General features: G+C 43.3%; 1 protein-coding gene across 1 annotated transcript in view; it reads right to left on the minus strand.

Moving 5' to 3' along the window:
* Positions 1–26,715, minus strand: part of PAX2 (paired box 2) — a 150,794-nt gene extending 124,079 nt beyond the window's left edge. The window contains 3 exon segments of the mRNA XM_032232084.1: positions 22,722–22,919; positions 23,617–23,785; positions 26,613–26,715. Coding sequence (XP_032087975.1) covers positions 22,722–22,919; positions 23,617–23,785; positions 26,613–26,655 — 410 coding nt within the window. The 5' untranslated portion in view covers positions 26,656–26,715.
* Between the last annotated feature and the right edge of the window lie 563 nt (positions 26,716–27,278).

Here is a 27,278-nt window from a genome sequence, read left to right on the forward strand (position 1 = left end):
AGGCAATTGAACCACTTCCACAGGACCTGCCGCTGCAGACTTCTGAGGATCCAGTGGCAGGACAAGGTGCCAGAGACAGAAGTCCTCTCCAGAGCAGGCCTGCCATCAGCTCACATCCTGCTGATGAAAGCTCACACACGCTGGGCAGGCCATGTTACAAGAATGCCTGACCATCGTGTTCCCCAAACAGCTCCTCTATGGTGAGCTGTCTCAAGGAAAGCGATTGCATGGGGGATAAAGGAAGCAATACAAAGACACATTGAAAGCCTCCTTCTAGTCCGTGGGTATCGACACCACCTCCTGGGAAACCCTAATACAAGACTGATCGACATGGTGCACGTTGATCCACCAAGGCTGCCAGACATTTGAGGACAGAAGAACAACCATAGTACAAGAGATGCGAGCAATCTGCAAAGCCAGAGCTGCAAATGCTGCAACAGTGATGCCCACACATGCCTGCCCAACATGTGGCAGAACATTTCGTGCCCGTATAGGCCTTACCAGCCACCTGCAGACACATCATAGACAGCCCACCACCTGTTAGATGTCAAGGTCCTCTTCGAACACAATGGGCGAACATCATCTATCTATCTATCTATCTATCTATCTATCTATCTATCTATCTACCTACCTACCTACCTACCTACCTACCTACCTACCTACCTATCTATCTATGTTTCTATCTATCTATCTATCTATCTATCTATCTATCTATCTATCTATCTACCTACCTACCTACCTACCTACCTACCTACCTACCTATTTGCCAGCCATCTCATAGTTCAAGGCAAATCTGAATTGTCTTTTTATAAGAAATCCTCACCTGTTACTTTCTTTTCCTCTGGAATGTCTCCCAATTCAGCACCATTTACTCTGCCAGGTTGGGAAACTGCACAAGGATTCAGAGCATATGGGGTAAAGTGATACTTTCATTCCTGATGGGATATAAATGTCCTTTTGCTAACAGGATTTGAAAGTGAGAAAGGACCATAATTGGCAGGGATCCTATGCTATTTTCATGTAGGATACTCATGTCACATGAAACCTGTGATGAACATTAAGAGTATAGTCAGGGCTGCCGCTTTAATAAGATGTTTCTTTTACTTTCTAGAAAAAGACATTACTTTAAATTAAAGCAATTTCCAATTTGATTCAAAATCCAATTATCTGATTCAGGTATCCAGATAATTTGTGAAATCCAAAGAAGGGGCCTGCTTCCATCCTGATACTTCCTTGAAGACCTACCTTTTTTAGTCTATTCTTCAAAAATCCAGCATTTCTTACTGTATATTTTTTGTCTTATAATGCAAATCTTGCCTCAAAAGTTCATGCATCCCAATTTTGATACATCTGACATGTTAGTAATTAAATTATGGGATATAATAATATCAATATATCAATAACAATATTTTTATGTACATTAAATTATATATATTCATTCATTCCACATATTCAATGTTGATTTATGTTGCTGAGTAGAGGCAAAATTCTACCCTGTTTCCCTGAAAATAAGAGCTCCCCAGATAATAAACCCGATCAGGCTCTTGTGCGCATGCACTAAAATAAGCCCTTCCACAAAAATAAGCCCTTCCTGAAAATATTGCAACACAGCAGCAGCCATAAGGTGACCACGCTCACCACTTCCTGCATCTCAAAAATAATAAGACCTCCCCAAAAATAAGGCCAAGTGCTTATTTCGGGGTCAAAAGTAAATAAGACCCTGTCTTACTTTCAGGAAAACATGGTAATAGATTTGAAAAGAAACTGCTAAAAATAGACTACCTTTGAACTATATTTCTCTTACTTTATCTCTAGTCCTTAATGCCTTTTGTGTAGTCTGCTATGATCAGAGATATACAGCAGTGGTTAAATTAAAAAAAAATTCTCTACCGGGTGAATAGCTTGGTGAGCATGGCAGGGGAAGGATATTGCAAAATCTTCATTCCCACCCCACTCTGGGGCCAGTCAAAGGTGGTATTTGCCGGTTCTCTGAACTACTCAAAATTTCCGCTACCGGTTCTCCAGAACCTGTGAGAAGCTGCTGGATTTCACCCCTGATATACAGATATGTTCATGAATAAAATCAATTAAGTGGAATTAATCAACTCTTCTTGTCATTCATGACTCCTCATTTTCCTGTTTCAGAAAAGTTACTTTATACAGTTGCATTCAATGCATTATTGACCTTGAAAGTGTTTAAATTGGTGTCTTCGAAAGCTCTTTTCTTCCACAGCTCCTAACAGCAGATATCTGTACATAACACTAGAGTTTACTTGCCATTCAAATTCTAGTAACTCTGATTTATAGTTCTAGCATTATAGATTTTCTAGTTTTATACCCTTCCACTGCTAGCTTGTAATAGGGTTTTATTCTCTTCATTGTTTTACTATTTGCTTGATTTTTAAAAATGTTTTAGTAACTTGTAATTTACCCAGTAAAGGGTGGATCCAAAATGCAATAAATAAACATATCTCAGAGAGAGAGGGAGAGGCAGGGAGGGAGGGAGGGAGGGAGGGAGGAAGGGAGAGAGATCACAACCTGAATCACTTTTCATGACTTGTGATATGATTTCATCCGAGAAATGAAATCCAGTTAATGATTCCTTCTCTTGTCATATTTTCAGAGAAAGGAGAGGCGGTCTGATGCAGTAATAGATTGATGCTGTGTGGTCAACACTCTGTATCAGAGGTGGGATTCACTTGCTGTTACTACCGGTTCTCCCAGCACCTGAAATGTGTATGTGCGTGCATCTGGGCATGCATGCAGCATCACAAACCAGGCAATTTGCTTGCACATGCTATCCGCACATGCGTGTGCCATCAAAACCACAGCAATATGTCATGGGATTGCACCCGGGGGGTTGGGTGTAAGTGGGGCCACCCGCAGGTCGCAACTACCAGTTCACCGGAACCAGTCCGAACTGGCTGAATACCACCTCTGCTCTGTAGGGGTGGGTAGGTGAGCAGGTGAATGAATGGACATTTCCTTACATGGGTACAAAAGAAGAAATAGATATTCATTCAAAGAAATGAAAATTGTGGCAACTAACTTGAAGTATGTCTTGAGAGTAAAATCTGATAAATTCTGGAAAGTCTTCCTGGAATAGTTAGTGGCATCCTCTTCACCAGGGACTTTCAGATTGGGGTGGATAGCCACTTATCCAGGATGATTTAGCACAGTGATGGCTAACTTTTTGTTGTTGTTGGGTGCCAAAAATGTGAGCATGTGCAATAGCACACGCGTGTGCCGGCACCTCCACATGAGCATGTGTGCACACACACACACCACTCTCCCCCCCTGCTCGCCTCCAAGCTGAGCTTGGTATTTCCTCCAGGGGATTGGGGAGACCGTTTTCGCCCTCCCCAGGTTCCAGGAAAGCCTGCGAAAATTGGGCCCAATAGGCCTACGGGAAGTTCCAAACAGAAGTTCTTCCTTTGCTGTTGAAAAACAAGGCATATGACATATCTGCATAGTTTAAGGTAATGTTACAGTCTTAGCCTTTTTAATATACTGTATAGGAATAATTTTATGCATACTTTATTCTTTTAACTTGTTACAACTGTGCATTTGTCAATAGGAAAATAAACAAGTTAGCAAATGCAGTTGTACATCAGAGAACATAAGCGACTCTGGTATATTATCCTCCTCTGGCATCTTTTGCCTGAACTTGAAACTGCAACGGCTGCCCTGAGGAGACCTCTGAGGGCTTTCTTCCCTTTGAGAATTTCCAGGAACTGAATGTGCTTTTATCTTTAATTTTCAGGAGGAAAAAAAAAAACATTTCATTTGTGTAGGCTAACTTGCTACGGTAGTGCTTCAGTGATGGGTTTCCATTTTTTTTACTACCGGTTTGCTCATGCACATGATGCTTCTGCGCATGAGCAGAAGCATACAGACGGGTGGGCTGAGCCTCCTGCTGCTACTACCGGTTCACCCGATCTGGGCCGAACCGGCAGAAACCCACCTCTGTAGCGGTTCCTAATTGTTTCATAAAAAGCTCCCCCTTCTTCCACCCCATTTTGGAAAATGAATACAACAGGCTAAAACAGGAGAAAGTGTTGTCTCTCCTACATACATACATACATACATACATACATACATACATACAGATATATATAGATATATATAGATATATTTAGAGTCACAACCCCTGGTAAGCACCAATTATGGGAGGAAGCTAACTGCTTCCATCATCTGTCAATCGGCTGGTCACAAGAGTCCATCACGACAGAAACCCAATATTTTTACTGTTGCCTTTGTTATATTTGTGTTTTTTTATTTGTGCTGATTATATATATATATATATATACACACACACACATACATACATACATTATATGTATGTCCATATATATATATGGACAAAAATAAAATAAAATCAATAAAAAGTTTTGAAAGATATAGATGAAATAATGCAAAATGTGGGAGGAGAAATGGTCTGGATTTTGTGCTAGAGTGATGGCATACCTTACAGTTAGTAGGCTCCTGAGATAGTAGTGCAATCACACTAGTGGTGGCATTCAGACGGTTCAGACAGGTTCAGGCGAACCAGTAGTGGCGACCTGTGGGTGGGACTGCTCCCGCCCACCCGCCCAGGCGCAATCCCATCCTATATTGCTGTGGTTTTGACATCGCACACATATGTGGATGGCATGCACAAGTGAATTGCCTGGTTTGTGATGCCGCATGCATGCACGGATACACACACACTCACATTTCCGGTGCTGGATGAACCAGTAACAGTAAGTGAATCCCACCTCTGATACAACCCACCTGCCCACCTGCCCCCCTGCCCCGGCTCTATGCTGTTGTATTTAGCCATGCTTTCTAAGCTGCGTGCATGCATGCAAGTCACATGCACAAGCAAAATGCATGTGCAGAAGGTGCACGTGCTCACGAAGCAAGTGTACACACACACACACATGCTCACAATTTTGGTGTGCGCCAAACTGGTGGTAAAATTAAAACTCACCCACCTCTGAATCCCACCCTTGAGATAGTAGTGCAACCACACTCAGCAAGTGGGGCTAATTCCCCTACTTGCTGAGAGAGACTGTATTTTCCACTGATAAAATGATCCACAAAAAGAACAACTGCAACAGCTGAAGAGCATCTGTACAATTATTGAAGAAGTACGTAGTCTGGGGGTGGCAGGGAAATGCCCCGAGGCTCAGCTTAAAAAAAAAATCACTAAACTGTCTCTCAAACAAATTGTATTCAATTCAAGGAGGAGAAGGGCTCTGGGTACAATTCTCCAAGGCAAATTTAACTCTGTGCTCGCATGAATCTAAGGACACCAGGCAATAGCTGTTGTTTGGGCCTACATTCCAATTTAGAAGACACAGAGCCAACCACGCAAAGAGGGAGCCGGACTGAAGCCTATCTCTTCATCTGGCAGGTGTCTTTGAAACGATGGCATTTCACGTATTTTCTTAACATCCGCTCAAACAGGACACCAAACAACTTGAGAAGGGATGGCTTCCCTGATGAAATGCAGCCTTTTTAAAGGGGCAAGCAAGCACTGTACCCCTCTTCGCCTTTCCCCACTAAGTCCTCGGTGCCTATGTGCAAATGCAGGCACCGTTCTTCGGCGCACAGAGCCTGCGGTCCGTCCTCCATTATAGCTTATAGCAGTGACTCCCTTCCATGGCCCACCAGCATCCAACACTCTTGTTGTCCTTTTCACAGCAACAAGGGCTCTTGTTACAAAGTTATTGATTGGTTTTCCTGCAGACAGATGGGCTTGTCAACGTCCGCTCTCTCTCCCCCCCCCTCCTGTGGAATCTGCCAGTGTATGGGCTGATTGTGCCTCTCCGGGGGATAGGGTTGCACTGGGAGACCACCCTCTACGCAGCATCCTTCACACAGGCCACCGACTGTAATAAATAGAGCCGGACTGAGTGATAATAAAAGCAATTGAGAGGGTTACCTGTGCAGGCCCAAGATTTATATCTTCTCGTATTTGAAGTGATTGTTTTATTGAGTTCTCCATTTGGTTGGGATGCTCTATATTTATTTATTTAGTTATAGATTTTTTTTTTTTTTGGTGGCGCTGCCCTAGCCTTTTTTTTCATTCCTCTGATGGGATTGTGAAAAAGAAGCGCTATCCTTTGGAAATGAGCCCTTTAAGGAGGGCTGTTCATATATACTGAACATCCTTCCCCCCCCCCCCACCTCCCTTAGCTACAGTGACTCTAGCTGTGATCCTGGCAGAAATAGTGTGATCATTAAAGAAACATAAACTGTGTGCTCGGGAGCGGGAGATGCCTACAGCAGGAAGGAGAAATATCCTGTTTACTTGGAGTGCGGGGGGTGGGGGTGAACAAAGCAAAGCAAAGCAAAGAGTGCGTGTTTGAGTGCTTGGAGAGAAATACTCATCCTTGACCAGAAATACTGCAATTAATGAAAAAATATTATTCAGTAAAGGGCTAAATGGCCAGGAAACCTTTCTCGTCATTTTTTTCCTCTGACACCCATGTATAAAGAGAGGTACTATGAAACACTGATATTCTATGTGCTACAAAGACATGGCTAGAAAACAACCAGGGATCTTCCATACTTGCTTAGCAACCTTTACGTCAGTGATTACGGCAACACTGTTTAGGTAACGCAACCTCTGTGTCAGCCCACAGACCACACTTGTGGATACAACTTGTGGACGTCTAGAATCAAAACTGGTGGTATATCAAGGCTTCAATGCGAAGAACAGGGCATTAACTATGAATATTGCAATTTTTTCCTTACATGTACAATATTCATGAAACATGACTTTTCCAAGAATATTATTTTTCTAATCTGTAGCTGTTCAGGAATCATTTCCTAAATTTGTGCTTCTTGTTTAAACTGCAATGCTTTTATGACTAAGGCTGAAACAACCCGAATTCGGACAGAAAAATGGACATCGCAGATGGATTTGGAGCGATGGATTTAGGAGGGCACTTATTTTGCAAATCTGCCCTGTCTGCATTTCCTGGTAAAGTACAAGGGAAAATCCTATGGGCAGAAAAATCCACTTAGAGTTAGGGTTAGGGTTAGGGGTTAGGGTTAGGGTTAAGGTTAGGGTTAGGATTAGGTCTCCATGAATTTGGACAGAAAAATGGAATCACCAACGATTTCAGAGCACATGAATATGTTTAGGACAGCTCTTACTTTTCAAATCTGGCCCATTTCATATTCCTGGGGAAATACATGGAAAAATCCCATTGGCAGAAAAATCCACTTAGGGTCAGGGTGAGGGTTAGGGTTAGACCTCTATGAATGTATAAGCAGTTAACTTTACTATGGTACCATAAATATACAGATGTGGATGAGATTCCATTTCATCACTGTTAATGGCAGAGAACATAGACCCGTAGTGGTAAATGTATGGCACAACTGGCACACGGAGCCCTCTCTGTGAGCACACAATCTGTTGCCCAGCTCAACTCCACTGCGCATGCCTGCGTGCCTCCTGCTGGCCAGCTGATTTTCGGGTCTCTGCCACGCATGTGGGAGATGTGCACGCACGTGTGGGGTTGGGGGTCACACGTGGGGGTTGGGGGTCACACGTGCATATGCAGGTGGTCCCCACAGAGCTTGTTTTTTGTTTTGCTAGGCCCAAAACGGGGCACAGGGGGTCATTTGCATGCGTGGGGGGTGCATTGCATTGTGGCTGTGGGTCTGCGCATGCGCACTGTCACATGCATGCACCTGATTTTAGCACGCGAGGACAAAGAGGTTAGCCATCACTGACATAGACACTGTTCAATCTTATCACAGACTACTTATATAGCCGTGAGCTGTTAAAGTGTTAACCTCCTATCTTTGGAACAGCACAAAACAAGGCTGGCGTAGCATTCACAACCCCACTGCCAATTCCTATCCTGTTTCTATTGTGTCCATTCTGAATCAGATGATGTGGCCTGATTTGCAACCCTGCACTTGTGAGAGACAAGGTTTGTTGGTTTTCTTCTCTGACATCGTTTACCCTCCCTTTCCACTTTGCGGGGACAACATTCACCAATCAGGGGCATTGCAGCAGGAATGGGGAAGGTTACACTTGGGGTTCTGCATGGACTGATTGGTCTCCCCTTCCTCACACAACCCACTTGGCCACTTCCCAAGTTAAAATGAAATCGTGCGTACTAAAGAAACCAGTGGAAAAACACCAGGGCTGAAATAATTACACAAAGGAAAGAGACAGAATCTGGCATGGCTGTGCAACTAGCTATGGGAGGAGAACTGGCTTCATTAACAATTGCAGAGAAAGTGACAATAAATACCATATCGCCTTAAGATACAGAAGAACCTTGGCATACTTGAACATTGGGCACTATCTAACAAAATGAAATTTAATGGTGAAAAAAGTAAGGTTCTGCATTTAGGCAAGAAAAACAAAATGCACAGGTACAGTATAGGTGGCACCTCGCTCAATGGTAGTAACTGTGAGAGGGATTTTGGAGTCATGCTGGACAATCACTTAAATATGAGCCAGCAGTGTGCAGCAGCTGCCAAAAAAGCCAACACAGTTCTAGGCTGCATCATCAGAGGGATAGAATCAAGATCATGTGAAGTATTAATACCACTTTATAATGCCTTGGTAAGGCCACACTTGGAATACTGCATCCAGTTTTGGTCGCCACGATGTAAAAAAGATGTTGAGACTCTAGAAAGAGTGCAGAGAAGAACAACAAAAATGATTAGGGCAGTGATAGGATTCAAATAATTTAACAATTGGTTCTCTGCCCTAATGATTTCTTCCAACAAATTGCTCAGAAAGTTAACAACCGGTTCTCCCGAAGTGGCGTAAACTAGCTGAATCCCACCACGGATTAGGGGAACTGGGTATGTCTAGTTTAATGAAAAGAAGGACTAGGGGAGACATAATAGCAATGTTCCAATATCTCAGGGGTTGCCACAAAGAAGAGAGAGTCAAGCTATTCTCCAAAGCACCAGAAGCCAGAATAAGAAGTAATGGGTGGAAACTAATCAAAGAGAGGAGCAACATAGAACTAAGGAGAAATAAATAATATAATGTAATATGACAGCTTTTTCTGACAATTAGAACAATTAATCAGTGGAACAACATGCCTCCAGAAGTTGTAAATGCTCCAACACTGGAAGAATTTAAGAAGAGATTGGATAACCGTTTGTATAAAGTGGTGTAGGGTTTCCTGCCTAAGCAGGGGGTTGGACTAGAAGACCTCCAAGATCCCTTCCAACTCTGTTATTCTGTATTCTATATACCAATACACCATATATTCTTCCTCGGATGAAACAGTGAAGCCCTGTTCTGCTCTGCTCTCAGTTGTTGACATTGGAAAGGAGATGGATTCAAACTAGAAAGTTCTGGAAGCGGCAGGTTGGAAAGCAACTCCAGAAACAAAAATGTAATGGAGAAGATAAAGGCTGGAAGAGTCTGGCATACAGCACACTCTGTATAGAGCACACCAGAATGTATACATCCTGAGGTTGCCATTGAATGTTGTCAGGAGAGAGCAAATGTTTGTGCTGACATAACTAATGAAAACTTATGGCTGATTTACTCATGGACTAGGGATGAGGGAAGAGAAAGTTTAGCGCTTGGTTGCCCCATGGTTACTTCCCTTCTTAAAAAAAGTTTTTTATTTTTCTCTTTCCAATTCATTCACAAATATACACTCTTATAATTACTATTAACATTTATCTATTCATCATTAACCTTTATTGTTATTTTCTTACAAATATATAGAATACAGTTTGGGTTACTTTCTTGCCACCCCATGCCTCCATCTTATTTCGCAACAACCTTGCTGATGACGTCAGCTACGCGGTTTCGTCGAGCGCGGTTTAGTCGAACGCGGTTTTGTGGTGGAACCCTCTTCTTCTCCTTCTTACTCTCTCTCCTACTCTTAATTCCCCTCCCTTACTTCCTCTGCTTTACCCTTTCTTCCTTTCCCTCCTCATCCTTCTTCCTTTCCGTTGTTGCCCTCGCCTATTTTCTTTCTCTGATGAATTCCCGGGTGAGACAAGAGAAAGATCAGAGTTTGGTTGCTCCATGGATATTTCCAAGTAGGTACCTGGCCCCAAAATATGACCCTATGCACTAAAACATCTTTTTGCCTTTGAATCCTAAGTGCTCCCTGCACAACCCTACTAATTATGGTTTACATGAAAAAACCACTTGTTCTTGTTACTCTCTACCTCCTGCCAAGTGAATGACCTTGGGTCACTGTATTAGGAGATAGAGCAATTATATTCTCCCTGTTCTCTTTCTTCAATACGGCCTATGAGGTTTAAACCTTCTTGATGTCCCTTCCACTTTCTTGAAACTAAAAACACTAAAGCGTCTTCTCCTTCTTCTCATTATTGGGAAGGAGTACTAAGCCCCTGATCATTTAGTTCTTGTGAACATCTTTTCTACCATTATTGGTATTTTTTACAAATGTATTATAGTGACACTAAAGATAGCATAATTCTGTTTTTATTTCCATTTCTTCCTAACTTGAAATGGATTTAGAGAAAAAAAAGGGGGTCAAGAGCTAAGCAATTGATTTTAAATTAATGAAGACTAGAGGAAAAAAATCCTCAGGAGAGTATCGCAGCCAATTGTTCAACGTATGCAACACTTTATTAGGGCAAACCGGCTTTGCTTTCGGCTGATGAACGTGGGAATATATCAGGAAGTTGCTATGAATACTTTGCAAAAAGAAGGGAATTTATGGACAAATGAAAAAGTGCTGAAATGAAGAGTGCTTCTGAAGAACAGAGCATCATGCTTAGTAACCAGGAAATTCTGGGAAAAGGGAGAAAGGAGGAAGAGATGAAAGCACATGAATCTTCCGCAAGTCCCGTCAACTGCATATTTGCAATACTAGAAGAAGCATAAGAAATCTCAAGATGCAGGTAGATACCAAACTACTGCTAGTTCATTGTGTTTGCTCTTGTCCTCTGCTATTGACCACTTCAGGGGTGGGTTGCTGCAGGCACTACTGCTGATTTGCTCATGGGCTCACTGCACACGCACATGCGCTTTATGCACACTGCATGCGCATGCACAGTGCAATTAAAATTGTTCTGCGCATGCACAGAATAGAAAAACAAGATGGGGGCCCCTATGGCACCACCTGGAGAACCAATTTGGGGGCATGGTAGGTCTGGGTCACTACCAGTTCCAGCAACCGAGGCCACCAAACCACTACCGGTTCAGCTGAACCAGTCCGAACCAGTAGGAACCCACCACTTCATAGTGGTACATTTCCACCGAGATGCATAACTGGCCTTTTCTACAATTAATTCAAAACTATGGTGGTTAAAATAGCTACATAACAGCAGATTTTTAACTCTGGATTGTTGCGGTGTAAGAAATATGAAAAATAAATGAATGAACTTAAAAAGAACTAACATTATTCCTCTGCAAACCCTTTTTAAACATAAACACAGATCCAACGGGTCACCAGAATGAAAAATCATGAAACTATGTCTCACTTGCTTTGGCCAGTCATGCAGGGAAATTTGCTGGAGAAAGTAATTAGGTTTGGAAGAAGAATTTGTGATTTTTACCAGGCCAGTGGTAACCAAGCCATCAAAGAACACCATTGTTGAACACCATCAAAGCTGACACCAGTCAGAGCATAGAAAAATTCAAAAAAGTAGTGCAAGATTAAAAAAAAGCCAAAAAAGGCAACACAATCCTAAATTTAATTAACAGAGTGATATAATCAAGATCTAGTGTGGTACTAATACCACTCTATAAAGTCTAAGTAAGACCACACCTAGAATAAGACATCCAGTTTTGGTCACTAGACTATAAAAAAGATGTTGAGACTCTAGAAAAATTGCAGAGAAGAGCAACTGAGATGATTAGGGGACTGGAGACTAGAACATATGAAGAATGGTTACAGGAACCTGACGTGGCTAGTCAAGTGAAGAGAAGGACCAGGGGAGACATGATAGCAGTCTTCCAATATTTGAGGGGCTGCCACAGAGCGGAGGGAGGGTCAAGCTATTTTCCAAGCCACCCAAAGGCCAGACAAGGAATAATGGATGGAAACTGAACAAGGAGAGATTCAACCTAGAAATAAGGAAGAACTTTCTGACAGTGAGAACAATCAATCCATGGAACAACTTGCCTCGAGGGGCTTCATTACTAGAAGCTTTCAAGAAGAGATTGGACTGCCATTTGTCAGAAATGGTATAGGGTCTCCTGCTTGAGCAGGGGGGTTGGACTAGATGACCTATAAGGTCCCTTCCAATTCTGTTAATCTGTTATCAGAAGACGTGGAGAGACCTGGTCCATAGAATGACCAAGAATCAAACTTGACTGAATAGATAATATCATCAGAAGGGATTTGAAAGTGATTGTAGTTTTTTGGATCCTGTATGCATTTCTGTTGTAAGGTATTGTTGTCACCCAAAACAATAACCTGAGTGGAATTCTTTAGGAAATATCTGCATACCTTTAGCTTAGAAAGTGCTCTTGTGGATTTGGAACTCTTCACTTCTTGGAATGAAGGAGGAATGCCAAAATATTTTCAGAACAAGCCCCCTGCTGGGTGAAACCAAGTAAAGCACTTTATCTGGAATAGCTAATTAAGTGACACCTTCTTAATTGAGGTCCTGCTTAAAACAGTTGTGCCTGTAGGTAGAAAGTTTTTCCAAAACTTCACAGACTTTGCAACTGAAGATGTTTAAAACTTAGACCTGTGCTGGTTAGGCAAATGATGACATAGAGATTTTAAAAAAGTTCTTCCGCTGTTACCCCCCCCCCCAAAAAAAAATATATCTGGCACTGTTTTCCCTTGTTCTGTTCTTGGGAGTTTATTTTAATTGTTGAGATAGTTATTTTTTATTGTTCTTGTGTTTAATTTTCAGATTTTCACTAGATCCTTTATTCCCAAACTCATGTCCATTGTTTGGATTGCAGTCTTAGCCTGACTTTCAAGTTAAGGTAAAGGTTCCCCTTGCACAAATATGCTAGTTGTTCCCGACTCTAGGGGGCAGTGCTCATCTCCGTTTCAAAGCTAAAGAGCTAGTGCTGTCCGAAGACATCTCCATGGTCTTGTGGCCAGCATGACGAGATGCCGAAGGAGCACAGAACACTGTTACTTTCCCACCAAAGGTGGTTCCTATTTTTCTACTAGCATTTTTACATGCTTTTGAACTGCTAGGTTGGCAGAAGCTGGGACAAGTAATTGGAGTTCACTCTGTTACGTGGCGCTAGGGATTCGAACAGCTGAACTGCCGATCTTTCTGACTGACAAGCATCTTAGCCACTGAGACACCTTCTTTCAGGTTACAGGCATGGAATACAGTATTGGATGTGCCAGGAGTTATGTGGTAGAAGCGGCTAATGTTCTATTTGTTTTCTTTCATATTCTTGTAGCATTTCCATCCTGGCCTCAATCGCTTCGGGAAGGAATATTTGGAGAGAAAATCGCACAGAAGAATTCTTTCAAAAGCTTCCAGATATTCATAGTTACAGGTGATATTTTTCTTCTGAGACCTTTTGTAGTTATTTTTTCTCAGTGTTTTCAACTTTCAGTCCTGATTCTAAGAGTATTGTAGAGGCTTTGCCAATAATGTGTAATTGGCAAGAACAGACCAAAAGAAATGCCTCGTGAATTAGGAGCTCTGCTTGCAAATTACTTTGACCTGTACTGAGTGGTCAGGACAAGCATCACCAAACTTCAAACCTGAGGTTTTTTTAAAACTGTCAGTAGTTTTATGTAAATAAAAAGAAAGATATTAATTTATTGATTAAAAATTTCATTCCACCTGATGACTGTATTCGTTTTTAAGACAAAATATATTTTCCACAGATAAAACCAGAGAAAAGAACTTCCAAAAAGTAAAACAGAAAAACACAAAATCAATGGATACCACACACACACAAAAAAAAAACTCCTGTAAAAAACAACCTAGTGGTGGACTTTCTTCTCTATTGAGATATAGCCCCCAATGAAAAAGAGGGCTGTGAAAATATCTACAGTCCTCTCACATCCTAGACATAAAGTGTTTCAACTTCTACCCTCAAAACAATGCTATAGGACACCGCACACCAGAACAGCTAGACACACAAGGACAGTTTTTCCCTGAATGCCATCACTTTGCTAAACAACTAACTCCCACAACACTATCAAACTATTTACTAAGACTGTATTTTTATTATTATTCTCATCCTTCCTATTACCTATCTCCTTCCACTTATGACTATGTTTGTATCTCTGTGATTTACATTGTTTTGTTTGTTTCCTACTATGATTTGATTGCTTATTTAGTAACCTATGACTATCACTAAGTGTTGTAGCTTATGATTCTTGATGAATGTATTTTATTTTTCTTTATGTACTCTAAGAGTATATGCACCAAAGATAAATTTGTTTGTGTCCAATTACACTTAGCCAATGAAGAATTCTATTCTATTCTATTCTATTCTATTCTATTCTATTCTGTAAACTCAGCATCAGGCTTCTGCTTAGCATTTAGCAGTGCTGTCTTTGTGCTGCCTTCTCGTACAGCTGAAAAGCTAGTGTTTAAAATATCAGCTTTTAAAGTTTCCATGGAATTTTACAAGTATGCTTTTGAATTATGTCTCATTCATTAAATGTTTTCAGTCGGAATGCATATGTATCTGCATGGAGGCATTATTTAAAAGAAAAAGAAAGTGTACAATGTATATTTTAATACATTCGTAAATAAAACCAAGGACAATAAGGTAAAAGTTCCCCTTGCACAAATATGCTAGTTGTTCCCGACTCTAGGGGGCAGTGCTGATCTCCGTTTCAAAGCTAAAGAGCTAGGGCTGCCCGAAGACATCTCCATGGTCTTGTGGCCAGCATGACAAAATACTGAAAGAGCTCGGAACGCTGTTACCTTCTCACCAAAGGTGGTCCCTATTTTTCTACTTGCATTTTTTACATGCTTTTGAACTGCTAGGTTAGCAGAAGCTGGGACAAGTAACGGGAACTCACTCCATTACACGGCACTAGGGATTTGAACTGCCGACCTTTCTGATCGACAAACTCAGCATCTTAGTCACTGAGCCACCGCGTTCCTTATATAAATAGAATATACCAAGTGCCAAAGGAAGCCTCTATGAGAAAATTCCCAGAAAATTTAGCCTTCTTTGCACATTAGATTCAGCCTATGTAAACTGGAAGCTTTCATAGGTGAACTAGGGAATATAAAATATTTTTTTTCTCTTGGGTTTTCAAATATTTGTGACTAGCTCTCATTCTACGTACCACTCTCTGTTGCCCTCAGAAGCTGCCAGTTAAGAGGTAGCACTCCTCAAGCTATTTCAACCAACTGCAAGTGACAAAAAAAGCTCTAACAGTTGGCTGTCTAGATTCTCCTTAAGTATCTTAGATGAATGTGAAACTACATCTCATGAGGCATTATGGTTGTGTACCCAAGGCTAAGCTGAAACCACTTCCTTGCCACTAGGCAGCCATTTCCTGTATGACAATTTTTAGGGTTTATTTATTTTGTTGTTTTTCAATAATGCATCATAAACATTTTTCCCCATGCCATAGCATCAATGGTGGTATTCAGCCGGTTCGAACGAACCGGTAGTGGCGACCTGTGGGTGTGCAAGCTGCACGCACAAGCAAAGTGCATGCGTGGAATGCGCGCTCACATTTTTGGTACACGGCAAACCGATGGTAAAAATATATGAAGCTCACCTCTGCATAGCATGCTGGCTGGTCATTTTTGAAGGTGCTCAAGTTAGTTAATATCCCGCCTAAGCTATATTGCTGAATTGGACATATATGACAGAGCTAATGCCAGATTCACATGACAGTAGTTGCCAAAATTGTGAAAACCTTTTGGGAAAAGTCTATTTTTGATGTTTGATGGCTAATAACGCCACTTACTTTTTGGAGTAGTATAGTACCTCAAAAATACTGTACACCTTTCCCAAAAGGTTTCCACAAATTTGGCCACTACTATATAGTGCTGTTCATGAAATCTAGGGTTTCATTAGCATGTTACTGCGATTGTTATTTTCCACAGCTTGAACCAGCTTGGAATTTCTCCTTTGATTTTTCTGCTTTGGATGCCTTGATCCTTTCATAAGCATCTATTCCAAGGGTTTAATGGTAAAGGATGCAGTGAAAGCATCCTTTTGTTTAATAGCTAATTTGAAGAAGAGGTTTGTAAATTATGAAAGCTACTTCACTAATTATAATTTAGCTGATTCTACAAAATGAATTATTCTATTGCTCTTTGGATTCTTCATTAATAAAGGCTACATAATCAAGACATTTATGAGTAAAACTGCAATTTATGATTATTTAACGAGAAGTCCTATTGAATTCAGAGGCATTTACTTCTGAGGCAAGAGAGATAGGAACTCCTGCAGAAGCCTCTTAGTCAGTTGCTAGTAAAATGAAAATCATTCTCTAAAGTCACTAATAATTTGTAGTAATAGACTTCTATAAGTAAATTTGCAGCTATGTTATTTTATAATCTATCACACCAAATCAATGGCTTTATCTACCCATGTATTTAGCCTTACATACATCTGTGTCAGAATCTAAAGAGTTTTCGGCCAGCCCTGGGGTGCTACATAGACAGACAATAAACAGTGATTTTGACATAATAGGGTTTAACACAAAAGTGTGGTACACGAACAGGATGATAGAAAATGCTAATATTGACAATAATGTGCTTCAGTGTATCTTTACTTATTGGTTAACAATTAAATAGTAAATAATGCCATAATCAGTCTGTTACTTTTAGAAATAGTCATATTATTTTTTTCATGCAGTCAGATGATTGTAGAATGGGCAACATTTTGGTGTCTGGAAGTGGTTACACTGAATGTTTTCTTTAGATGGGAGAGGACTAAAATGGCAAAACAATTTTGTGAAGTGGAAGCAAGTTCACTGGCAGGAATGGATGTTTTCTTTGGGAAGAGCTCGGCCCAGGCTAAGAGGGTTTTGTTGCTCTTTTTATCTTTGCTAAGTCTATCCCATTTATTAGCCACTACATTTCTTGTTTTCTTTCTCAAATTTCCAAGAAATGGTTTCATAATGATTCTCAGTAACTACACAGCTGAAATACTTCAACTTCAGCAAATATGATTGAAAAGAGCTCATGGAGCTAAGAAAAGAGAGAAAGGAAGGGGAGGGAAAGGGAAAAGAAAGGAAGTAAATGGATAAGAAAAGGAAGAGAAGGAAAGGAAAGAAAGCAAATCAATAAGGAAGGGAAAGGAAGGGAAGGGAAAGGAAAGGAAGTAAATGGATAAGGAAGGGAAGGGAAAGGAAGGAAAGGGAAAGGAAGGGAAAGGAAGTAAATGGATAAGGAAGGGAAAGGAAAGGTATGAAAAGGAAAGGAAGTAAATGGATAAGGAAGGGAAGGGAAGGGAAGGGAAGAGAAGGGAAGGGAAGGGAAGGGAAGGGAAGGGAAAGGGAAATCTTGCATAGATTGCCCTCCTCTAATTTAAGACAATAGAAATATCATTTCAGGGCGGGGGGAGACATTTCTTTCTCGCATCAGACCAAAAATATTCCATATTACTTTCCTATGGATTACATACAATTGCCACATAGGTTTCATACTAAGTCAGAAATGTTCTAAAGAAGATGATAAGAAAAGGAGTATTTTGGCTTGTTTTTAAGCAAATTTGTATCTCCCCTCTCTAGGGAAGTTTGTCACCGGATTTTGGTGAGCATGAAATAGCTGTATTGGATTCTATGAAGGAACAAATGTTGAATGATGCAGACGCACATAGAAATAAACAGATTACAAAGTAGTTACATGAATATTATTATGCCTACTCCTGTGCTGTTAACAGCAATATAATCTGCAAAAAAAGAAATAAGGCTCCCATTTTCTACTACAAATTAAACAACCATTAAAAGCCAAATTACAGGATATAGTTCAGAAGTGAGTAACTGTACTTGAATCAGTGGTAGTCAGGCAAAATTTTCTACAGGAAAAATAGCAACCAAATGCCTCCACCTCTGCGGTCCAGAGAGATCCTATTCAGCCCAAATACTTTCATTCTTAAAGTGGAAAACTGCATAAAGACTTTTTCTCCTTTCTCACAGTTCACAAGAATGCTCCCAGACGGAATTAAAGCACAATTTTTAAAAAACTTTCATGCTCCAGAAAATCAGCCACCTGCGATGCTACCTGCACTATTCTTGCTTAAGGTAACTTTATACTTTCGAAAATTGCCAAACAAACCAGTGTTTTAGAAGCTCCAAAGAAGACAGATGGAGATAGTTCTTAAGAATCATATAAATAGCTGCAGTGAAACAAGATGAAAGATATCCAGGCGCGAGAAATGCATTCGCTCCCCCAAAAAAATTATAAAGATATTGAAAATCTACACGTAATTTCCATAAATTAGTGTCCCCCGCTGTTTGAAGCACAGAAATGACATTCTTGCTATTTCTAATCTCTAGGGTTGGAATTCTTTTGAGGATATGTTTGTGTCGTATTACCTGTGTAACAATAAAACCTGCCTACTTTTGCTATACTGTAATTTACCACCTAGTTTGACAAACAATTAAGGTATGAGGAATTTTATCCTATTAATCACTGGTAGCTGCCCTTTTCAAAAAACTAGTTCTTCCTCCAAGTATCCTGACGCATCATTTGATAACACACACACACTCAACTACATTTTTGTATCATCAGAAAATTCCCCCGTTTCTCTTAAGATAAAATACTACAGCACAAAAAGGTCTGGAATACTCTTAATTTCTTTCTAGAAGGACACTTCCATGTTTTCCAAGGGCTTGCTATGTGATATTCCTATGACAGTTTCTCCAGTTAGACTAATTTGATCAGAGCAGAGACATTTTCTGTACATATCTCATTAGTGGCTTTATTTAACTCTTTTATTGATTACCCACTGCTTCAAAAAAAAATAAGGAACAAAGTTGACAAAGAAAACTGTCAGGTATGCAGCGGAGGGAATAAAGTGGCCAGGGATACTTGGGGCGCTGATGGTCAAAGAATTTATATTGTATCTAGACAAATAGTAATTGGGACAAAAGGAAGCATCTTAGCCAATTTTGCATTTTTCTCCCCTTTGAAAAAAGGAAGGAGGGAAGGGGAAATAAAAGTACTAAATGAGCAAAACCAAATAATAGCTGTTTTAATGGTGTGGGGCCATGTTGGAAACTTCTCCTTTAACCTACCCTATTGCAATGTGGCCATATTGGTGACAACTTGAAGTAGTAGTTGTAGTAGTAGTATTGAAAATTCAGTATTTAATGTTTAATTTAAATTTCTCTGCCATTTCAACCTATTTGAATCTAGCCATCTACTTAGTGAAGGAGTCCACATTAAAACATACCAGATTCTGGGCTTTAAAACATCTAGCAAATAGCAAACTACCACTTCTCTGGATCATCAGTTCTATTCACACAACTTTTAAATCCAGAAAGTATACGAAAAGAAGATTATGGGAAAATTTGAGGCAAGCATTAAGAGTCGTAATTCAAAATGTCATATTGTTTATGAGATTCAAGGCGCTGAATGTAAAACTTAGTACTGACATATCACTTACAATTATTCTTTATATAAATCTATTTTATGATTTGAGAATTAGGAAGAGAAAATTAAGAAATATCCAGACATAAATTTTCAGGCAAGATGGAAAAAATATATTTTTAATGTTTTTCTATAATAATTCCTTTGTTTATACATCTATATGGTATGTGCAGGGTATGAAATAATTATTGGCCCTAATCCTAATATTTATCAAGAGAGAAATCTAATTACTTCTTTTTAATTTCGAACAATATAATTTCAGGAGTTCTGTTTTCTGTTGTGACAAATTGAGCAATTTCTTTTATTGATTTCAGAGATCAAGGAAATACACACACCACAACATATGTATGTGTACATGTATTCACCAAATCAGCTTTGTAAGTATCAAGACTATATAAAAGACTACCTTCTTCCTAGTTTCATTTCAGAAGCTCCCCATATTGATTCTAGTATCCCTAAGAAATACTGGCTTAGACTGAATGACAAAACGCTGCCCAATGTGGCACATTTACCTCATTTCAGGGATAGATTAGGTAATGGGTAGAAAAGTCAAGGCTTCACAGAGACCAATTGAATCCTGAATTCTTGATGGCTGCCTTGGGCTTATAAGGAACAATTTGTGGTATTTACTTTTTTATGTTTCCGCATGCCTGGTGTTTGGCTGCTGCAGTTTATCTGGAAAATTCTTGCTATTCCAGCGAACTGCCATCTAGTCAACATTTAAAAGGCCAAGCTAGCATCTTTCTAGAGATAAACATGCGAATGACCAAGCCATGAAACACTACAGTGCAGATCCACGCGAGATTCCCTGAGGCAGATAAATATTTATCCTTCGATAAAAATGATCTCAGTTATTAGCAGAGGATTCTTCCCACTGCACCGAATGTGTGGTCTTTACTACACTAAGGTATGATGCTGGGGGGGGGGGGTCTCTTTGAGAAGAACTCCTGGAGAGGGGATAAATTATTTGCTCACCACCACCACCCCTTGCCCCACCTGTCTGCAACCCAGGACACTTTTAACCACCTGAGCAGATGCCTGAGGTAGCTTGTCACCTTTTCTGCAAACATCGGAGAAGTGGACATCTTTTTTTTTTTTACCAGAAAGCCTAGTTCTGAGCCCCCCTCTGCCCCCCAAAAAATACCATACAGCTCTCTCTTTCTGGTCCAGCTCTCTACAGCTGCTTCTCAAGAGGCTCCGATTGTTACTCCTATTATCTCCATCCCTGAGACAGGTGGAGCTTCCCTTTCTTGAAGGAAGGTGCATAATCAGTCAGCCAGTCTGACTGAACTTAACTCTGTTCATAACCTAATGGCCATTTTAATATTGATAGCACACACTGGGATAATTTGGTGGGATAACATAGCCATATATTACGAAGAGCCATCACATCGAGGAGGCATCTGTTTGCCCAAGGGAGGCTCCCTGGTTAATTTCACCTGTTATTTTGAGATGATTTGGGATTATTCTTCTAATGGCTACTTTTACTTCAACTGCAATAACACAAGGGCTATCAATAGATACAAACTAAGTGTAATCCGTTTTAATCCTGATTGCAGGAAAAACAATTTCAGCCATAGAGTAGTAAATGTGTGGAACAACATATCGGATCCTGTTGTTAGTTCCTCTAACCCCCATACCTTTTACCTTCAGCTGTCTACCGTGGACCTTATGTGTTTCTTAAGATGTCCCAAACTAAGGGGGCGTGCATAAGCACACCAGCGTGCCTACCATCCCTGTCCTCCTGTCCCCATTTATATGTACTCTTTTTATGTGTTTATGGCTACGTTTTCCTTATTTTTATCCATTTATTTGTGCCATTTTTTTCATGTGTTTTCATACTTGTTTCCTTGTACTTGTTGACAAATAAATAAATACATAGATAAATAAAGATCCCACATCGTTTTTTCCCTAAACTATAAAAAGCCACCCAGGTTGCCAAGTTTACAAAACGTCTATTATTTGTAAGAACAAAGAACCATCTTTTTTTACATAAAGACACCACTGTTTCTATGCTTTTGATGCACATTGCTTCCTTCTTTAAAAAGTGCTGAATTTACTATTATATAACTATTGAACTAAACAGCTGTTGGAATGGAACTGTCGGCTGTTGGGTTCTGCCTGACTCAAAATATCTTTATAGGGCTACTTTTTTTTTTGGACATGGAGATTTATAATATGGCATACTTGCAGCAGCTGCTCGTTGCTGAAGATACCCAAATCTCAGCTTATGCATTCGGAAAAAGAGATCCATGTAGATTGTTAGAGGTTTGTTCCTAGAGGATCATGAAACTTCAAAAAAGCTTCAGAAAACATTTGATGCCCGCGGAAAAAGTACTCCGTGTAAAGCTCAAACAAATATGCAGGCTGCATTTGTTCATTTGTAATTAGTGACAGCTCAGCATTTGTGAGAATGGGTTATGGATAGGTGACATCTCCCACTTTTCAAGCATCGTTAATTATGTGTCTGTCCAAAGAACCATTCGGTGCATCTCTCCCCCCCTCCCCAATCCACCCACCCCCGTCTGTTTCTCTTCCAGACCAGTGCACAGAATAGACCGGAGCACTACTCTGCTTTTTCCATGGGGCGTTTTTGTACATCTGCCTGGCACAGGTGGCACAATTCCTTTCTCAGCATCACCTTGTAAAGCACATGGAAATCTAAATTACGGCCATTGCCTGGATTCAGTCCCAGGAATGTGTTTCAGCCCCAGCTGAAGGTGGGGAAGCTTGGGACTTTGCAGGCCTGGCCAAATCCTGTAGAGGAGCAGACTCCACCCCCCCCCCCACCCCAAGGCTTTGGTCAATAGGGATTTCCCACCGGAGATCCTAGACAGGCAAAAGCTTCCGAAGGCGAGAGTGAATGTGCTCAGAGGTTCATTCAAAGCAAGCAATCAACCAGCGACTGTTCTGTCCTCTTGCAGACCTCCACCAAGAGTCACGGCAAGGCGTGCCTTGCAGGCAGCCACCCCCAATTCTTTGTCCTCCTTGCCCCCCCCCCCCCAAGCCCCACAGACGCTCTGCCCAGAGGAGGAAATAGCCCAGGAGAAATCGCCAGGAGGAATTCATTCACTCTACCGCCTTGACCCGTCCGGGCATCCCTGCGGGGCGGGCTTTCGTCCCAGGGCTCCCGCTGCCCGTGTTTCGCTTTCTCGGGTGGGCAGAACTTCACTCCAAAGGCCCCGCTCCCGAGAAAGGAGCCCAGGGGAGCCGTCCTGCGGGGAGGGCCACAAAACGCGGCGACTTACCGGTTGATGGAGGAGACGCTGGGGACGGTGTCGTTGTCGCAGATGCCCTCGGCCAGGAGCCGGTCTCGGATCTCCCAGGCGAACATGGTGGGGTTCTGCCTTTTGTACTCGGCGATTTTATCCACGACTTTCGGGGTCGCCACCTTCGGCTTGGAGCCGCCGATCACGCCCGGTTTGATGCTGCCTGTCTCGTAATACCTGCGGTGGTTGGAAAGGAGGGCAGAGCCCGGCTCAGCGGCGCTGCTCCCGTCGCAGCCTCTCGGTCCCCGCCGCAGCCCCGCCAGCACCTCGCCACCCGCCTGCCCGGGCCACGATTCGAAGGCCGGGCTTCCCCCACCCGCCTTCGCTCCGGGCCACTCTCGCCTTGCCCGGGCCGGCCAGTCCCTTCGTAGGGGCCCAAGAGGCTGAGAAGGCCGGCAAGGGACCGAGGTCAGAGAAGGCCGCCTGGACTCTTTCTTCTCTCCGGCCTCGGGCTGAACTCTGCCCCCCGGCCGTCGGTCTCTTTGGCGGCCCCGGCTGGCCGGCTCCCCACTCCCATCCTAGCTGAGCTCTCTGAAGGCGGCGGCGGCGGCGGCGGCGCGCGGGCCGGGTTCCTGCTGACCTGCGGCTGGAGAGAAAGCAGGGCCCGGCCTGGCTTAGCTGGGAGGCGGGGAGGGGATGCTTGCCGGCTGGTCTCACCGCAAGCGGGGCGGCGCTCGGTTTGTCCCCGGGCTCGTCGGGCTTTTCCCCCTCTCTGCGAACCCACCGCAGGTCCCTGTGTCGAGACAGGCCAGACAAAAGAAAGCGGCAGGAAGGAGCGGGGTGGGGGCTCGCCGGGCCCGGGCAGGGCGAGGGACCCCGAGGGGCAGCCGAGCAGCAGACCTCCCCTCCCGCCGCCGCCGCCGCCCGCTCATACCTGCCCAGGATCTTGCTGACACAGCCGTGGCTGACCCGTAGCTGCCGGGAGATGTCGCAAGGCCGCACGCCCTGGTGAGCCAGCTCCACGATCCTCTGCCGCACCACGTCCGGTAGGGGCCTGCCGTTTACAAACACCCCCCCGAGCTGGTTGACACCCCCGTGCCCTGCTGGGGAGAGAGAACGGAAAGACAGAAAAGCAGGCGAGCGGGGCGGGGAAGGGGAAGAAAAAAAAGAACGAGAGAAAGGCATTAGTCGGGGCAGTTCGGGCGAGCTGGAAGCCGGATTTTTGGGGGGGGGGTCACTCTGCCAGCACTTTTGGGCCCAAGAGGGGGGCAAAGTCTCGGCCTTCCTATCCCCCCCCCCCAGTGCTTAGCAAGCCGGGCGAGAGACTGAAGCTCCCAAGCTGGTCGCGCCACTCGTGGGAATCGACCCCCTTAAAAACGAAATCCAGAGACTCATCATTTCCCCGTTAATGACAATGTTCCTTTTATTTCCTAAATGCTTTTCCGCCAGCTGCTGCTGCTACTACAACGACGCTTGCTCTTGCTCTTCCTATCGCTCCTTATTCCTTTCTCGTTTTCCGGGGGGGGGGGATAATAATTTCTCCAGATTTAAAACCCAACAGCCGTCGAAATGTTTTCATTTCGTTGGATTTTTAAGTCGTTTTTTCAAACGTTCTAAAACAAGACAACCCTCGACCTTTTTTTGGTTTTTTAGCCTAAAAATCTACCAGGATGGAGGTTGAGATAAGCCAGAATTTCAGGAAGGCGATTTTTTAAAAAAAAAAAAAAAAAACACAAAACTGACTTTACTTCTTTGCCCAGCCCTGAGAAGCGAAGTCGCTTCTGTGCCCCGTTTCTTCGCTTTTGATTATTCAACCCAGTTAACCTCGCGACCTCCATTTCGGCTTTCCGGAGGAAATCTACAGCGCTTGCTGTTGCTGCTGCGGCTCTGGAAGGGAAAGGGATCCCCAAGGCGGTTTCGATCTCCAGAGATCTGAATGGCTACGAGAGAGGGCCAAGCAGGTGGATCCGAGAGAAACACACCACCACCACCACCCAACCTTCCCCGTAGACAACACACCTGAGCTTCCTTCCCACCCGACGGGAGCAGCTGAACCGAAATCGGAGGCTGGGTTGAAAAATGACCTGTTTGCATTTTTGCCCAGTCTCTCCTTCTCTCCTCCCCTCCCCCCCTTTGTGATACTGACTTATGGTCTCTGAACTCAGTGAAAACTCTTCTTGCCCTCTATCGATCCCAACCCTTTGGCAAATTAAGTTTTTCTCCCCATCTCCTTTCTATAGCGGTGGCCTTTCAAGAATGCTGAACCGCCATCCTTGCGTCCGGTTAGTAGCTATTTATCAGCATGTACTGGAACACGAATGTGCTTCGCCCCTCATCAACTGCCACGGTTGTGTGCTCCGTGTCAGGGAAAGGGGAAGCCGGTGGGAGTTTCGGATTGCCTTCCTTGCCTCCTTCTCTCCCCCCCCCCCCAACCATCCCGCACTCGCCTCTCCAAGTATCTGCTCATTCCCTTCATTTATCTGATTCACCTTTTGCAGATGTTGCCTCTAAAGTTACAAGCAGGCCAAGCAATTTCTCCCGGACCTCAATTCTGAATAATTCAAAACACCTTTGATAACTCACATTACAGAGTATTAAAAAGGCAACAGATGCAAAAAAGATCACGGGGATTAATAATTCAGCGTATTGCACCTGCTACTTCCTAACCCGGAGCATTGCACCTTGCAGGTCGTTGGGGGGGGGGGGGGGGTTCAACCGTATTTCTTTTTTTCCTGGCTTTTCTTTGTATTGAATGCAAGATATACTTCATAAGAAAGCAAATTTCCTCCATTAGGGGGGAAAACACAAAATATTGTAGAAGGCGCTAAAGATAAATGATTTACTTTGTTTTAGTGGCTCCAACCTGAAAATCGGTCTGCAAACCTGATCTCGTTTCCAACTGAATTAAAGCCAGAACTAGTCAGTTTTGTTCCTTAAGCGATGAACAAGACATGAAGGAAGATGAGTCATTGTATATAATCTTTTTAAAAAAAAAAAAAAAAGCCGTGGAAAATTTCAGAAAAATAAAGCTTCCCAACATTTTTAAAAAATGCGTTTTGTCTGTCCTCCCAGTTTTTACAACCTCAAAATATTTTAAAATATTAACAGATCAATTTTCGTTTCTTTATAAGCCTGTTGTTAGCTAAGGCAAAACTAAAAGCCAAGGAGGTAGAAAGTTAATTTTACTACTTAAGCTTTGTTTCAATCGCCTGTTCTATTTTTACTTCAAAGTTCTAAACTCGAAATTGATTTTATTTGGTTTTGGGTATTTTTAAAAAAATAGACTAACGCGTGGGGGGAGGGGAACCAGCCTGACGGAGATATTGGATTTTCCACCCGTTTTTTGCCTCGCGTCTTTATTTCTTACGAATCAACATAATTCCTTCCTTCTATGAGTTTTAAATTGCAGGGCAAGGTTGTGGTGGGGGGGAGAGGGAATTGGAATCAAACACAAAAATCGGTCACGCACCCACATTTCCATAAAACGCGGCATAATTAATATTTTCGACCTTGAAATGTGTGCTTTTTTTTTTACCCTCCCCAAAGAAATAAACGCATATAAATAAACCGCCGTTTGTTCCTCCGCCGGGGCCGCCTTCGGAGTAGTGAAGGGAAAGGTCGAAAAGGCAGCAAGATTGCCCCTTCGACTCCCCGCACGCCGGAGCCTGACCGTGGGCATTCCGGTGAGGCCTCTTCGGGACCCAGACTTCCTAGGGGAATATGTGGAAGGAGCCGCGCCGGTTTGAGGACCGGGAGTTCCCGAGCCCTCAACTGCCTTTCTGGCAGATCCAAAAGCGGCGAGCGGCCAGCGGCTTCCACGGGCCCCAGCGGAAAGACGGTGGGAAACCAAAAGCCCGAACTTTCTAGCGGACTGCGGGATTCAGGAGGCAGCCGCCGGGCGGGGGAAGGGAGGCTGCGGCCGGTACTCACGGTGCATCGCGGAGAAGGGGTCTGCTTTGCAGTGCATATCCATGGGGAGGCACAGGAAAGGGAAGAAGTCGGCTGAAGCCGCCGTTTCGCCTCGGAGGTTCGACTTCAGGACTTGGGGGAGAATCAGAAGGACAAGCCGTGGAAGCCCGGCCGGCGGGCCGCGGGGAGCCTCCTTGCCCTAAGCCCGCTGCTGGCCGAGCGAGCTGGCGAGCCGAGGGGGAAGTTATGCCCTCTGCAGCGTTCACACGATCCCTGCCTGGCTGGCTAAGGGGGGCCCGAAGCAAGGCATGGCGGGGTCCCCGTAAGGTGTCGGCGACTCTCCTTCCCGGGCCGGGCTCAGCTGAGCTGAAGTTGGCGCGCTGCGGCCAGTCCGGGCACGCTGGCGCTCCCTCCCCAGGCAGCCTTCTTCGCCTCTGTAGCTCCAGGTTCCTTGGCGACGGTGGTGGAGGGCTCCTTCTGCTCCGGCCAGACTTTTGCCTCCTCCTCCTCCTCCTCCTCCTCTTCCTCCTCCCCCTCTTTGCCTTCCTGGCGGATTTGCGCCAAGGTGGGGATGTGCTTGCCACGAGCTGCGCCTCGAGAATGGAGCTGCCGCCGCCAGTGCCCGTCTCTCTAAAAGCGGCAAAGCCCCCTCCAGATCGCACCCGGCACCCCCCCTCGTCCACATAC

The sequence above is a fragment of the Thamnophis elegans genome, chromosome 15, assembly GCF_009769535.1.
Source record: "Thamnophis elegans isolate rThaEle1 chromosome 15, rThaEle1.pri, whole genome shotgun sequence".
Taxonomy (NCBI): domain Eukaryota; kingdom Metazoa; phylum Chordata; class Lepidosauria; order Squamata; family Colubridae; genus Thamnophis; species Thamnophis elegans.